Here is a 16,556-nt window from a genome sequence, read left to right as displayed (position 1 = left end):
TGAGTACATTCTAGCTTTGCTGATTTATACCTTGTGCAGTGTGTGTCATGGGAAATAATCCTTACATGAGTTGCTTCTGATTTGTTTTCCATTTTGGTGTACACAAAATGGCGGCACACATTGTAGACAGACAGACACAGAGGATGCAATGGAAATGTGACAGCAGAACATGGATTCTTTATGATAGAATCCATTTGCTGAAGTTATCTTCAGTGACATACTTTTCTGCCACCACCCCTTTTCAGCAGCAGCGCAGGATGCTATGTATCTCTGGGTAAACAAGCAGCGGGTGGGATTTGAAAACAAATGTACATTGCAGTGATAAGGATGGCTTGTTTAAATGTGTGCACTACAATCCACATGTGTCTATGAGAGCAGACATTTTTTCTCTGTGTGACTCGCTTCACAGTCTCAAAACAATTTAAAGTGCTCTTCTAACGTTTTAAAGTGCAGATTAGTACATCGAGAATATACTTGAAATATGGCACAGTTCCGTGGGGAAGTTTTGGCCAAGGAGAAATCACCAGGCATAAAAGGAACCCTTTCAAAGGAGCTGATATCTTTCTTTGGAGTGACACAGCACAGATGGGTGCAGTATTCAATCCCTTGGTTGCACAATGCTTATTACATAAAGAAAGCTAGATGGACATGGCAGATGAGCCTGCAAAGTTGAAATGGTCATATCTTCTGCTCTCATGATAGATCTGATCTGAATGCCCATTCAGACATGTTCAAGACAGTTAGTAGTCTTCAATGACTCACCAAGGGTGATGGATAAAATCAGTCCAATGGGATAAAAGAGACCATGCAAAAAGATATTAGGTACTAAATATTCAGCTAATCATTCTGTCTCTTCAGATTTTGAAGGACATGGTGTATATGAACAGTAACAGAAGGTTTCTTTCCAACTCCAGCCCCACTTCTCACAAACCACACTTTATAATAATTTAGAGATGAAGGGTAGCTCTGAGTCCTCCATTTGGCACTTGTGGAGTGTGTAGAATGGGTGGGGAAAAGAGCCAACAGCTTGAAAAAGTACCTTTGCTCTTTGCATTCTCAGAATGCAACACCAACCACACTGACTGCACCGCCCATGTTAGGCAAGCAATTGAACAGAAAAGTTGGAGGACTAACAAATTGTAGACATGTGGTGATCATCATGAGCATCATGAAGATGGACCACAGCATTCACATCTATCCCTATATTCTATCCTTCACGCAAAGCATTTACTTTCCCCAAAAGGAACTTTTTTTTTTTTTAAAGGCATGGTGGTAATTACCTTTATAAATTTATGAGCCAAACGGGCTCCTGATCCTAATGGCCTGCATGTAATTGGGCACTGCTACATCCAGGATCCCATAGTCTCCATGCTGACTTGCTTGCACCAATTGTAATGCAGACAATGATGTGCTTTTTTGGGGGGGAGGGGTGTAATGTTGTCCTCAAATTGAAAATAGACCCTTGGATTTGGGGAAAATTTGGTTCTCCATAAAGTTATCTTCATACCTAGGAAGCATCTAGTGTGCCTTATAGCCCTATTAAATAACAAAATGTAATGGACACATCTGAATTCTCTACAAAAGACAATCAAATACTCGAAGAACACATAATCCAGTATTCTATCAAGATGAAGCTTACTACAGTTAAACACAATGCTAGGGGAGAACAACTAAGTGGTAACTTATTGATGTGGGCAAACAAAAGAAGCATCTGGTCATGTGTAGCTTCCACCCACATGTTGGAAGTGTGCGTGTGTGTGTGTGTAGGCATTCATGCTTGTGCTGTCCCACAATCATGTTATTCTATGATGCCTACATATAACATGTAGCATAGGTATATACAGATGATTCATTTAATCTTCCCCCTAAAAAAAAGAGATATCGCATAAATTATCTATGCATGCATGTGCATCACAAATTATATTTGAGGTGTGGCGGGAGTATATTAGCATTCATGTTATGTCTACAGAGGAGCTGCTCAGAGAAGCATGTGAACATTAATGTGCCATTAAGTGTGCAAGTGTGGTAAAATTATTCTCACCACATGGGCAGATGAACAGCTCTCCTGTGATATCACCACTTGAATGGTGCTCTGTAGTCATCTTGGTAATGTGGGCCAAGCACAGTCTCTGAGGGGGTGGTGCTTCTCTTCTCCCGTACAGAATTAAAGTGGGATGAGAGAGACCTGAAGCTGTGTGTGTGTGTGTGGAATGTTAGAGGGAGATGGATATAGGGTCATGGTGGTAATGGTAAAGTTCTATGAACATTTGCTTTCTCAGATCCCAGAATTTCTTTCAAGGGCCCAAGAAATAGCACATATATTCAAGTAAAATTAGAGAAGGGAAGGGGGCAGTGCTACAGTCTAAAATAGCTTTCCCCAAACTGGTGTCCTTCAGTTATGTTGGACTACAGCTCCCATTATCCCCACTGGCCATGATGGCTGGGAATGATGGGAATTCTAGTCCATCACATCTGGAGGACACCAAGTTGTGGGAGACTGGTCTAAAACTTGCCATACCTAAGAGAACATGTTCCAGAACTCCCTCCTCCATCCTCATGTTCCAGTTCCATCCTGATTTCCTACTTCATGGACACTATGGTTTGTGCTTTCCCAATTCCCTCTAAACTCATGGTTTGAAATGGATTTCCAGTTCTGGTTTGGAGGGCATGAATAGTTTGCTGATTCAGATGTAATGGCAAACAATGGTTTGGCCTGAACCAGGATGTCAGGAAGGGTATTGCAATATGCCAGGGACAGGGAGGAGGAATTTCATGAGCCTGATGCTCAGACAAATGCCAAACCACCGTAATAATACGAAATCAAATTATTTAATGTGTCAATGTCACTGTTAGTTTCTTTGCATTTTATTTATTTATTTATTGCATTTACATCCCGCCTTTTTTTCCTCCTGCAAGGAAGCCAAGGTGGCTTACATTATCCTCCTCCTTTCCATTTTATCCTCACAACAACAACCCTGTGAGGTAGGTTGGACTGAGAGTCTGCGACTGGCCCAAAGTCACCCAGTGAGCTTCCAAGGCCAAGTGGGGACTAGAACCCAGATCTCCCGGCTCCCAGTCCAACACTCTCGCCACTACACCACATGTTAGAATTAAAACAAAATCTCATTAAGAATAAGGAACTATGGCCATTTCTCCAGGCCTGTGTTTCAGATCTGTCTCTTGTGTGTTCTGATATTTGTGCAAACACAGTTTTCCTTAATGGCTTGAAAGTGAGCACTCTACACTGGGCGTGCAAAATGACTGAGCCTTTGATATCCACATTACTGGAAACAACTCAACATATAAATGAGTTTGCCTGTCTTTGGAAAGGGCAAATGTCCATGGACAGGATGCCGCAGCACTACTCAAATGCACCCAGTGTCATGGGAGCCATTTGCTCATGCTATGATCCTAGTGTTTCTGGTGAGTGGGTGTATGAAAGTGGGTGGGGCCAATTACATGGATCTTCCCCACCTGAGCACTACCTGTCCAGGAGGGTAGTGGATGATGCAGTTTGTCCCACCTACCTGGTTTCATTTACACACACTTCCTAGTGGCGAGATATTACATCATGAGGAAATGACTCCCAATGCCACTGTGGGTGCACGTGCAGAAGGCCTTTGCATATACAACATGACTCTCATCTTCCCCAGTGACATCTGAAATCTGGGTTTGTAGTTAGGGGTTCAATGAAGCACCTTATTGACAAGAGCCAGAAGTGCAGTCGAAAATCCAAAGCACGTTCGCTAAGAAAGCACGGGGTTCTTAGAGCAGGGGTGTTGAATCTCTTTCACCTTGAGGGCCAAACCCTATTTCAGAGAAGCTTTCGGGGGCTGCATTTCCAGTGGTGGGCAGAGCCAAAGGCAAAGAGTATGGGGACAAAAGAGCAAAACAGCATATTTGAGCTTAAAGCTCCTCTTGCCAGTAACAAAACAGCAGAGGCATTTCGACCTTTTAGAATGAGGGGAAAACTGCATAAAGACAGGAAACCTCTAAACAAACCGTGGGCAGGGAAAGGAGGTGGTGTCAGGGGAAGGGGGTATGGCCATCTGGGGAACTCCAGTGGGGTGGATTGGGACCCCAGGGGGGGCAGATTTGGCCCACAGGCCTGAGGTTCTACATACCTCTCTTAGGGACCAATTCTCAGCATGTTTAAACAGAAAAAAGTCCTATGACTCCCAGTATGCCCCAGTCCTATGACTCCCAGTATGCCCCAGCCAGCCATGGCAACATGTCATGCTAAGTTATAGATGGGGGTTTCCTTTTAAGTGTATTCTATAACAACAACAACAACAACAACAACAACAACAACACGTTTATGTGCCACTTGAGGGCATGTTGTTTACCTTCCAATTTCAACATAGAAATACTAGTCCTATTATATAAATAGCTTAATTAGAAATAGTAATTAAAATGTTAATTCAATCAAATGCTTATCTGGCTTCTGTAAAGTGTGAAATTGCAATATTACTATGAGTTTAGGATTCTGATTTATAATATTGTCTGGCTGAATTGTAAATACTTTTTGGGTTTCCCCCTATTTATGTGGTTATATATAATGGGGTTGGATCCAGACTAAGTTAGTCATGGCTTCATCTGACTGAAATCAATGAGGCTAAATTTAGTCATGATGACCAGCTTGTACCATTGATCTGAATGGGACTAAAGCATGTCTAACATAATCTGGATCCAACCCAACACACTTTTTCTTCTCTTCATCCATTCAAAATAATGCTTAACATGTATACCACTGGAGATTAAAGACATAAACCTAAGGCTTTACTCCTGAGACTCAGACACAAAACTATCAATGATTGTTCTCCCAAGATTTACTTAATCAAAAATAAAAGCTGTGCTTTCAGGCAGGCTCTCATTCAGCAAAATACCTATTTGTTTTGTACACCAGACCATGCTCGTGTTGGACATGTGTGCCAGAGCTTCAGAGGGATTCAAAAAGACAGTTGTTGGCTTTCGAATGGGGATGACACATTCCAGTTCTAACTAGCACACTTTCTTGGAAGTATGTTCTATTGAAGACAATGGGGCTCACTTCCAAGGAAACATATTTAAGGATGGGGTGCCAGCAAACCAAGGCTACATTTATCAAAAATTATAACAGAGAAGAATTATAGAGGAAGATACAATAAACCACAGACAAGTAATGAAATGACAAGATGACAGCTAGGAGAGAATATGGATGGAAGTACAGCTTGGAGAGTTAGAGGTTGACAAAAGCTATGGTGTGTAAGTGATTCTGAAACCAGGAGCAAAATTATCTTTCAGCCAATACGTTTTGGAAATTTTCTGCTGGAGGGCAATGCAAATTAAGTTGTTTTCCATGCAGACGGTCCTAAAGAGAGCAATTTAGGGCGCAATCCTATGCATGTTTAGACAGGGAAAAGGCATACAACTCCCAGCATTGCTGGGAGTTGTAGGCCTTTTCTCTGTCTAAACATGCATAGGATTGCTGCCTTAGCCAGTTAGTGCCATGTCGCGTCAAGTACTTACTTTTTCTTTGGGCATTAATAACTTTTGCATCAGGTTTTGTGTGTCACAACCTCAGTGGAGTTTACCTACAGTCTGTGACATCCCTTGCTTTGGATTTAAAGAACTGTACTCTAATGTCCTTCTCTTGCCCAATATGGAGCTCAGGTTGATAGAAATTGAAGGAACACTTTAGAATATAAAATGTGAGAGTCTGTAACATATATAAGTTGCAAGCAACATATAGTAATTAAAAAAGCCAACAAATCATGAGAGAGAGAGAGAGAGAGCAACATGAACATGTAAAAGACTTCATTTGTTCCTACACAGCAATTGAATTGATTTGTAGCCATCCCAAAGCTTTAGCCTTACTGAAATACATTGTGGGCTTTTTTTCTTTCTTTCTCCAAATTAGCAGTATCGTAAAAAAAAAAAAAAAAAAAGCCTTATAATTGCTTTATTGTATATTTTAAAACGCACTTCGATGTCACCTTCATACCAATAGACTTTATGCTGGTAGAATTTAGCTTAGCATGCTAAACCCAGAGGCCCTTAAAACCAACCTACCTGTGAGTATTTACTCACCAATGTGTTGGACTGGATCCCTCCAGGAAGTGTAGGTCCCAATAAAGGTACTTCAGGGAATAATCTCTCACAAACCTTATTGGCCAACGCTGTGACCTCTCTCCTAGACAATACCACCATTTAGAGGCACTGTTTTTTGGAGTGAGGTCACATGTTGGTTTACTGACATCTGAAGACAAGGGGTCAAAATGAGAGCATATGAAGGTCAGTCTTTAACAGGTGACTGGTAAGGTTGAGTAGTGCAATGCTGAAAAAAGGTTGTTCCTGGAAACACTTTCCTTCCAAAAACGTAACTCAGAACTAGAAGTGGTCTTGCAGTACTTACAGCCTCACTCACAATGTTACTGTACCTATAAAATCAAACTAAAACCATAGTAGTTTCATAGTAGGATGCTATAGTCAAAGAACAAGTTGGATAATCTGGGGTCTTGCAGTTTGCTACTTAATACAGCTGGGAGAGATAGACATTGCAGAAACTACCTCTCCTAGCCATCACTTCAGATCTTACAGCAATACACAGACTTTAGTTTAGTGCTTAGATAATAATATTATAATATGATGATCTGTAGATTATGGGATGTATGCCATTCATGGAGTAGAGATGAATGTGAAGAACCATGACAGCAGGAATGGTTTTGTTTTATGAAAGCAACAAGTACAGAAAGATTTTGGCTGACGTTTACATCATGTATAAAAGAGTAAGAAAATGTACACTGAAATTATCCATATGAAACCCCATTTGTTTGTTTGTTTGTGTTTGCAGCTGTGCAGTGTGGCCTTAATTTGCTCTATAATAGGACTAATGTAAAATTTATTACTAGATCCAGGATTCAAACCATCAGTACTTCAGTTTCGCATTGTAAAAAGGGAAGCAATGCAAAGGTGTTGGAAGGTTTGGTTTTTAAAAGAAGGGTTCAACTAACATATCCCTATTTTGTAAATGATTTTCTTGTCCGATAAAAATGTGTCTGACTCAGCAACTACTGCAGTGGTGCTGATTTACACTGGTGCAGAAGATTGGTGCAGAGATGGTCACATCAGCACTATTTGCATCATTGTCAGTGAGGCAAATGGCTTTGTGTCCTCTCACAAGATGGATGCCTCCTCATTTTCCACCCATCCAGTCTCATTTGGCTGACTGACATAGAATCATAGAATAGTAGGGTTGGAAGGGGCCTACAAGGCCATCTACTTGTGTGTTACATTTACTCAGTAACACCCAAAGTCACTAAAATATCACAGCAGTGTTCTTGCAACAAAGATATTTACAAAGCATCAAACCATGGATTGTCTAGTTTTGATATTTAAGGGATCATAAAGGAATAACCTCTGTTCATTAACTACACATGGCATGAGTCAACTAGTAGGATAGAAAAGCTCAAGGATTTTACATTTTCTTTCAGATAAATAGGATATTATGTTTTAGCCCTGAAGGCCAAAGTTTCAAGTTCCGGTGATAGATGATAGCATGGTCTTTGAACTATTTCTCTAATAAGAACCGAGCTATGGAATATATTGAAGGAGTTCCTGAAACTTAGCATTTAAAAGCTGTTTGATTTACTCCAGGGAGTTAAACTAGTTCAGGATGAACTGAAATTTTCAAATTCAGGCTCAGTGCCAGTTCAGGGCTGGGTGGTGGGAGGAAGAAAGATTCAGTCTGTTTTTTAAATTCATGTTCAGCTTGCATTTATGCCCCTGATTTTAGGCATAACAAAAGCAGAACATTAAAGTGAGTTTGACTCTGAAATGAACCCTGGACAAAATCTTAATTTTCCTCCCATCAGAACACTCTGAACTAGTATGACTCCATTTTTTATTCTTCAACGTTTTAATAAAAAAAATGGATTAAACTCTTGACCTGCCTAAATCATCCATGACAATGTGAGTAGACGTTACACGCCTAAAGGGACTCCACTGAATACTGCAATGCCCTCTGGCATATTCTCCCCCTGACCCCCATGCCCTTTGGTGCAATGATGTTGTGAGTTTCCCCAGTCCCACCAGAGAATTTCTCAACGCGATGATGGCAAGGATTATAGTAAGCATTCCTTAACATTATGGAGGCAGAGGAGAAAGCTTGCTATGCAAGTGCCATTTTTATGGCAGCCCCGTGGAGGATGTAACATTTGTTTCCGCTCTAACGTTCTGTATTGATCTGGGGTCCTGATTCTGCCAGGGCCCAGTCAAAATGGATTCTTTTAGATTACCAAGATGAAACAAGCCTCTTGTGCAAAAGTATCCACTTTCTTTGCCCATGTAGAGTGGGCAAAGAAAGCAGATACATTTGGCAACAGGGATGAGATTACCAATTTGGACAGTCACTAGGTGGACAAAGAAAATGGAAGAGCCAGTGGCTCACAGGATCCCTGGATAGCTAGTGCATGGAGTGTGGAATACCATGGCCCAAATGCTGAGTGGATCGTTCCCTCCACATCTCAAGATGCAGATTGAAGGAGAAGAGATTTACCTCAGATCAATACACCCTCCTATTGTGAGAGCAGGGGTGGTGTTAGAGAACTGAATCACAGCTATGTATTTATCATCTAATTGCGGCTGACGCTGAAAAATTCTGCAACACTAAGCCACTGAAATCTTTTGGGCTCCCTTGTAAGCGAAGGGCCAGCTAATATGCACAGCTTTATCTTGCGGGAATCTGGGTGCCCAGAAAAAAGATTTGAGAGGCACACTCTCTCCACCCTGGCCCTGATAGAGAGATCACGAAAGGTACAGGCTCCAGTCTGACATGTCATGACAGTCATGCTAATATGTTTAATCCCAAACCAGAATGTTTCTGAATGTAGTAAACCTATTATATAAGCACACTATAAGACTGAACACTGGGGTGCTTTTAGTGATTATTTTCAGTGGAGGCTGGTGGCCTCGATTGTGGCAGGGCTGTGATTCTATTCTGGGTTTTAGTCAGAATCAGCCAGAACTCTAAAGGGGCTATCCAAGGTGCTGAACCCTATCCGCAAAATGGACTCTAGTTCACAACTCTAGTTCTGGCTGGTTCTGACTGAAACCCAGAATAGAATCACAGCCCTGCCATAATCGAGGCCACCAGCCTCCACTGACTATTTTGTGATAGGCTTGAAGTCAGTGTGGAAGCAGCTGTGCTGGGTCTCAAACAGGGGTCTTCCCAGCTCTATTTGGAGATGCCAGGGACTGAACCTGGGACCTTCCACATGCAAAGCAGGTGCACCACCATTCAGCTTTGCCCCTTTCCTAATATATTGTTACGTTCATATACATCCTCCTGACTTCAGTGGTTTATATTTATATGCAGCTATAGTCAGAATCTTGTCTTCAATAAGACAGATCGGTCTGATTTTTTTGAAAAGGAAACCATCCCTCATGAGGTATTGCTGTGCAGATAGCTATACAGATCATTTAATTCCTAAGGAGTCAAAAAGGCAGAGAGGTCAGAGATTGACCTAATGAGTCAAAAAGGCAGAGATCTAGATGGTCACAGATCAATCTATGTGCTTATCATTCACCTCATTTGTTTTTGTTTGAGATTCATAAACTCAACTTACAAGCAAACGGTGGTTATTGTTGTACTGGTTTGAAGCGCTGGCCTGGGGGAGCTGAATTTGCTTCTATTTATCTTATAGGCCTTGAACAAGATGCATACTCCTAGGCAATAGGAAGATGTATCAAGTACAGAGCTACATCAGGAAGGCTCATGCATGCAGAAGGCCTCCAATTCAATCCCCAGCATCTCCAGGTAGGGCTAGGAAAGAATCTGGCTAGGAACTCTGGAGAACCGTTGCCAGTCAGTGTCAACAATACTGGGTTAGGTGGACCACAGATCTGACTCAGTGACCTGGTTCACACAACACAGCCAGGCCATCTTGGGTTGTTTAATCCATGATGAGCTGCAGTGTGTGCCAGGTACGTGCGGCCATTGTTTTGAGTATGAATAAACAACCCTTGAATAACTCACAATTAGTAGTAGTTGTTTAACCTTCAAATAACACACAATGGCTGGGTTCACATGGGTTTCATAGTCAAAATGGCAGCCACATGGACCCAGCACATACTGCAGCTCATCGTGAATTAAATAACTCTCAATGAGCTAGCTGTTCATGCGAACTGGCCCAGTTTAAGGCAGCTTCCTAAGTTCTCCCAGACTGTCAACTTCTAAAAAATATGGCAGGGCCATTTTACTCTCTTCATCATCCACAGAGTTTTACTCATATCACTTTAGAATTCCTTAGGGGAATATAGAACTTGGCATGATGTCTCTTTCTCTTGAAAGGGACAATCGAGACTGGAGAGAGCAGATATCTGTGCAGACACTTGTGTCTGTGCTCTGTAATTTAACTGGTACTAGCATTGAGGGCAGCTGGGGAGGAGGATTTAATCAGAATTCACTATTCCTAAGAACATGAAGACTGGAAGAATCCATTTTGGATTCACAGTAGACTGGAAGCTGCATATAGCTGGTCAGTGTCTCAACTAATGTACCATGCAGAGAACGTTCATTACGTTTGCATTTCAAGCAACTTTGTAATACTTAGGCATTTGTTCTATATGATACAAAACACCAAATAGCAGTTGATCTCTGCATAAGCAATTATAAAGAATAGCATGTTCTTTCCGATCTGAAGGTGAGAATATCTTGGCCTTGCTTTTAACCACTTATTACTGATGTTACCTAGGATAACATGGACATTTCCAGTCTCTCCCTAGTACTGTCCCCATAGCTGCCATCAGTGTGTGTCAGATGCAATTCCCTTTGGTTTCTTCTCTGGGATGTCCAGTCCCTGTCATTGACAATCAGAAGCCTGGGTGATCTAGTGATGGTGGCTGCCACATGCTACCTGCACACAGGAATTGAGGTGCGTGTGTGATATCTATTTGGAGAAAGATAACAACTTCTCCCTCCACTGAATGTTACAGAGCCCTCACCAATGCCTTACAACACCCCCCCCCCCAATAAAGTATGCCACTTTTTCTTTAGGTTGTACTGAATGAATGAGTAGGTACTGTAATCCGACTCTATTAAACAAAGTGCAAATGAGCTCTGGAGCTGATGAAAAGCAGAAACGGCTTGCTGGCATTAAGGGTCTCACATGCAAGGTGGCCACTTGTTTTCTCCACATGATTCTTCTCATGTATAGGACTGAGTGTTGAAACCTCAATTTGAACTGGGCTGGACAAAAGTGCTGCACCACTCACAAAAGAAATGGCTACTGGACCTATATCTAGTCCAGTCCATATTCCACAGAATCTCACATGTAAGAAGAATCACACCAGAGATAATAGGTGTCCAGTAGGACCTTTTACACAAGGGTTACATGTGATTTCAGAGCATTCATGAGAACACATTGGTTCCACAATGAACCATGGATACACGATCTGCCATGATATTATTGGGCAGTTGGATGTATGTGACACACTGCTTCATGAGTGTCCTCTTATCCTTGCTGCTTTACAGAGCCATTCCTGTATTTATTTACTCATGAAGAAGGTGCTTCATTGCTTGGTGATGACTTTGTGATAAGCATTTGCAACCTGAGGAGAATGGACAGAGAAAACCACATAGGTGTGTGCAAAGGGTAAAAATAGTAAAGAGGCAGTCATTCGCATGGATTGTGGCCAGCCTGGTGCAATGGAAGTCTCCAAATCAAATCAAAGATTAAAAAGAAAAATCCACAGGGAAGAATAGTGGCAAAAATGAAAGCTTTTAACCATCTGGATGGATTTTACAGAGTTCCACAAAGAAACAACAGAAAAGTTCATTTTCTACCGTCACTTCCCCATCTCCTGCAAATTAGCATTTGGCACTGGTGAAGCCACACACACAAAGGAAAGTCACGCTTCTTTTGTGTTCTTTCAATAGCATTCACATGCATGGCCATGAAATGGAAAGAGGAGATTTCTCACCCACATGGAGCAATAAATTAGATTTCCACCAAAGAAGTAAATAAGTAAGTAAGTAAGTAAATAAATAAATAAATGATACTGCAAGACCATCATAAGTATACGCTGGTTTTTAAACATATCCCTAACCACTAAAGTTTGGCACACACCACTGTATAAATGACTTTTATCGCAATATTTACCAATGGGAAATATTTTTTTTAAAAAATAGGCTGAAGGTTGCACCTGGTGGTAACCTATGCTCATTTCACCAGCCAAAATAATTTGTGGTTATTTACTTTAAAATTACATTTTTTCCACAGAATAGGTCAATGATATTCCATGGGTAGAGGTAGATTATGGGGTGGAACTGATCAGATCAAAGCCCTGTAACTTTGTGTGCTCTTGAGGAGTCTCATAAAACTGAGATAGTCCCATAACTAACCACTAGCCATGGGATATTATAATATATTCCATGACGACTAGTATTTTCATTCCCCACCCCCAGTGTTGAACTAATGTGAAATATAGTTTAGTCTGAATGGGAATATTTTCTTATTGCTGTCATTTATCACTATCGTAAAAAAAAATAAAATAGAGTAACCTGTAAGATTATCACTCAGGACTCTTCAGAACAAATCTGCCCCAAATGGACAATATTCTCCCCTTTTCAGTCAGCCTTTAATGGTAGAGGGTTGAAGGAGCTGCAGCTCATGGACCTAAGCTTTCACGAGAAGTCGTTGATACTCCTGTGGTTCTGTATTCTAAATGCTAATACGCTTCCATGTGATTCTGTTGTTATAAAATGGGCTGGGTTGCCTGCCATGGAATAAACATCTCTGCATTTAGCTTTGCTGCCTTGTGAATCACACTGTGTTTCTTTAGGAGATCTAAGCTAATGGGTGGCTGCTAACCATCTGAAATAGACACAGTTGTCTCATGAATCTGCTTGTGTTGGTGTAAGTAATCCTTTAAGCAGCCACCTCGTTCCTCTAGCCAAATGCATGGTTTTCTATAACTTTAAAAGTAGCTAGGAACAAGTGGGAAAAATATCGGGGTGGGTGGAAGAGTGTGTATTTGTTTGTTTGCTTTCCTGGGCAAGATCTGTGCCAATGGCTCTAGTTTGCTAGGAAGCATACAACTTTCAGGAGCCATCTTGATGTATTAATGCAGTCCAGCAATGCAAGCTGTAGAACTCTACAAAAATATCCTTCCACTGGTTGTGTTTATCTCTTAAAATCTTTTAAATGTCCCATTCAACAGGACCAGTATTAAGGCTCCCATAGCGTGCACTCCTACATTTCACTTGTCAGCTTCTCCTGTACCATTTGTCCCTGCAACCTGTACGTCCCACACATTATTCCATGTGTGGTGGTGGGACAGTAATGGGACAATGTGCTACCCATTGTGCTAAGAAAGCAGTCTGACTGAATCTTTCAATCTCTACAAAGGATGGAGGTTAAAGGTCAGATGGACATTCCTCTAAGAGGTTTCCTACCTGCTCTGTTAATTTCTAACATTTCTTCTTGGGCGAGAGGGCATGTGTCGCTCTGAGTACTGTGATGTGGAGAGTTTATGACAGATTTACAATAATTGGGGGATCCCAGCTGGGGCGGCCGAGGGATATGCTTCTTTTTTTTCTTTGGTAGCTTCTGCTTAGCCATAGCTAAGGAGTAATACATTCCGAAATTGTTCACAATGACGGGTACAGGCATGGCAATGGTTAGCACGCCTGCAAGAGCACAGAGGGCCCCCACCAGCATGCCTGACCAAGTCTGAGGATACATGTCTCCGTAGCCCAGGGTAGTCATGGTGACAACAGCCCACCAGAAGCCAATGGGGATATTTTTAAAGTGTGTGTGTTCACTGGCACTAGGATCATTGGGTTTAGCACCTATTCTCTCGGCGTAGTAGATCATTGTGGCAAAGATTAAGACGCCCAATGCCAAGAAGATGATGAGCAGCAAGAATTCATTTGTGCTGGCACGAAGGGTATGACCCAAGACCCTCAGCCCTACGAAGTGGCGGGTCAGCTTGAAAATTCGCAGGATTCGCACAAACCGGACAACCCGCAGGAAGCCCAAGACATCCTTAGCAGCTTTGGAAGACAGGCCACTGAGTCCAACCTCCAGATAGAAAGGCAGAATGGCCACAAAGTCAATGATGTTCAAGGTGTTTTTGATAAACTCCATCTTGTTTGGGCAGAAAATGACCCTCATCAGGAACTCAAAAGTAAACCAAACCACGCAGACTCCTTCGATGTAGGTCAGGAAGGCCTCCGTCTCTGCCTCCCGATAGACACGCACCTGGGTGTCATTCCCAACAATTTCCGTCTCTGTCTTGTTAACGATGGGATTAAATCTCTCATGGGTCTCGAGGCAAAAGGTAGTGATGGAAACCAGAATGAAGAAGAGGGAGGCAAACGCGATATACTGTAGAAAGGAAAAACAGGAGGAAACTGTTAGAGAGTAAAGTCTGTTTGCGAGGGGGGGAAAAACAGGAGGCAACCATTAGAAAATAAAGTCTCTTTGTGATGGGAGGGGGGTGGGGGAGGCACCAAGCATACAGATATCTGATTGAGAATCATTAAAGAAAATAATGATGGTAGAAATAGATATTCTGTAGATTCTGAACACCCAATTAGCAAAGCAACAAAGTCCATGGGCAGGCTGAGTTAGAACAATGAGAAAGCTCACCTGCAATTCAAGAAACATCTTGTGTGAACCTTCTTGTTGTTCCATTATATGGTATTTTGTTTTGCAGGACTTCCTTAAATTAATTTATTTTCAGAAAAAGCACATGCCTAAATGCTGCACTAAAGAGGGAAGGTGTATCCCATTTGGGGGCACCAGTACATTCTGAAATAATAAATGGATGACTGCATTCCATCTTTTCCCACAGGTGCTGCTTCACACAGCTGGCTTAGTACGATGTTGTGACATGGAAGTCCTGGAAGCCCCCCAAGTACATTTGCCCTTGCTTCCAGTGAAGGTCAGTCAGTCCTTTCTCCCAACCCAAACTCTACTATTTTATAAATAGAAATCCAGCATGTAGCAATGTATTACTGTACATCCACACCTCCCCCCTCCCCAACAATGAATCCAGCTGGCCAAATCTCAGGAATAAATATTTATCAACAGTGTAATCCTATACATGTCTACTCAGGAGTAAGTCCCATTTTGTTCAATGGGGCTTACTTCCAGATAAGTAGGTAGAAGGTTGCCATCTCTTCAGTTATGATATGAACTGTTTGCCTTCTCTCTTCTTGTTTATCTTATGTCAGAAGATGAGGTGGAGGATGGGGAAACCAAAATGGCTTGGAATCCAATCTTCATGGGCTTCAAAAGTTCTTCATCCAAATATGGCATCTGGTCCATTAACTTTATCCTCATTAATATGACAGCATGCATTCAGAAGTAAATTAATCTTTTTATGCTATTGCACTGTCAAAATCTCCTGAAGGTGATAACACTCTCCCAAGGACACCAAGTCTTCTAAATATCGATCCTTTTCTACCTCTGCCTGTACCAATATAATCACTAGTGACAAAAGCATTACTTATATTTTACTTCAGTACTAGTATAATGTGCATGAGAACTGTATTTTCTCTAATCCTAGGCATGCCTACAAACTCCTAGTCTCTGAAATGAGAAGTAATGAGCCAAGAATGTAGAACCAGGTATAGAGGACACCTTGAAATGTGAACACAAATATTTTCTAGTTAAAGATCAATAGTCAATTCAGCTGAGTGCCAGGGTGGAAGAATAGACAGAATGTGAGGCTTACACTGCGGAGACCTTGTTCATGTCTCCCAGCTAACCATGAAGCTCACTAGATGTCCTTGGGGAAAGTTGCAATCTCATCCAACAGGGAGATGATACAGCATTGTTGCATGCGTGAAAATCGGATAACTGAGAGGAGCTATAGACAGAGGATAGGCTTAAATTTCAAAGTCACCGCAATAAATTGGAAAGGCGGATGGAAAAGTTTTATTAAGGGCCTTTGGCTTGCAAATAAATGACAATCTGCACTAAGCTACACTATCCTACCAGCTCTTGGTTCCTACACTATCCTACCAGTTCTGCAGCATGACATTCCCCTTCATCTACATCCCATCCTGTGGGAAGCTCATGCAAAGGATAAAAATGCACTTTTCAGGGTCCTCTGGGTAAGTCTGACTGATGGACAGGTCTATAAAATCCTACCTTTTTGGAATTCCAGATCTGCCAGTGAGTTGGATGTGTGAGTTCTCAGTGTGTAAATCATGTTTATCCCATGTGCCTCTGTGTGTGTGTGTATATATATGTGCACGCACGCACATACCATCACACATACACGCACGCGTATGGCCACCAATGTTGATGGCTTTAAAAGGGGACTGGACACATTCATGGAGGATATGGCTATCAAGGGCTACTAGTCCTGATAGCTATATGCTGCCTCCAGTATCAGAGGCTGTTGCCTATGTGCAACTCTTGCACTCATGCCTACTTGTGGGTTTATTATTTATTTATTTAAGATATTTCTTGGCCGCCTTTCAGGGCAGAAGCCCTCCCGAGGCGGCTTACAACAATAAATTACATAAAAACAGTTAAAATATTGAAAGTGATAAAAACATA

General features: G+C 41.7%; 1 protein-coding gene across 3 annotated transcripts in view; it reads right to left on the bottom strand.

Moving 5' to 3' along the window:
• The window catches only part of KCNC1 (potassium voltage-gated channel subfamily C member 1), a 204,685-nt gene that overhangs the window by 4,785 nt on the left and 183,344 nt on the right, over window positions 1–16,556 (bottom strand). For 2 of the 3 annotated variants that reach the window (XM_084855046.1, XM_084855044.1), the window contains exon 2: window positions 13,436–14,369. In XM_084855046.1, coding sequence (XP_084711172.1) covers window positions 13,436–14,369 — 934 coding nt within the window. The remainder of the gene's footprint in view (window positions 1–13,435; window positions 14,370–16,556) is intronic. The other variant, XM_084855045.1, reaches the window with a different exon arrangement.

The sequence above is a fragment of the Heloderma suspectum genome, chromosome 1 (genome assembly GCF_057233095.1).
Source record: "Heloderma suspectum isolate Gila_16-S chromosome 1, 16-S_ref, whole genome shotgun sequence".
NCBI lineage: Eukaryota > Metazoa > Chordata > Lepidosauria > Squamata > Helodermatidae > Heloderma > Heloderma suspectum.
Note: the sequence above shows the minus strand (reverse complement) of the source record. Positions and strands in the feature narration are given on the sequence as shown.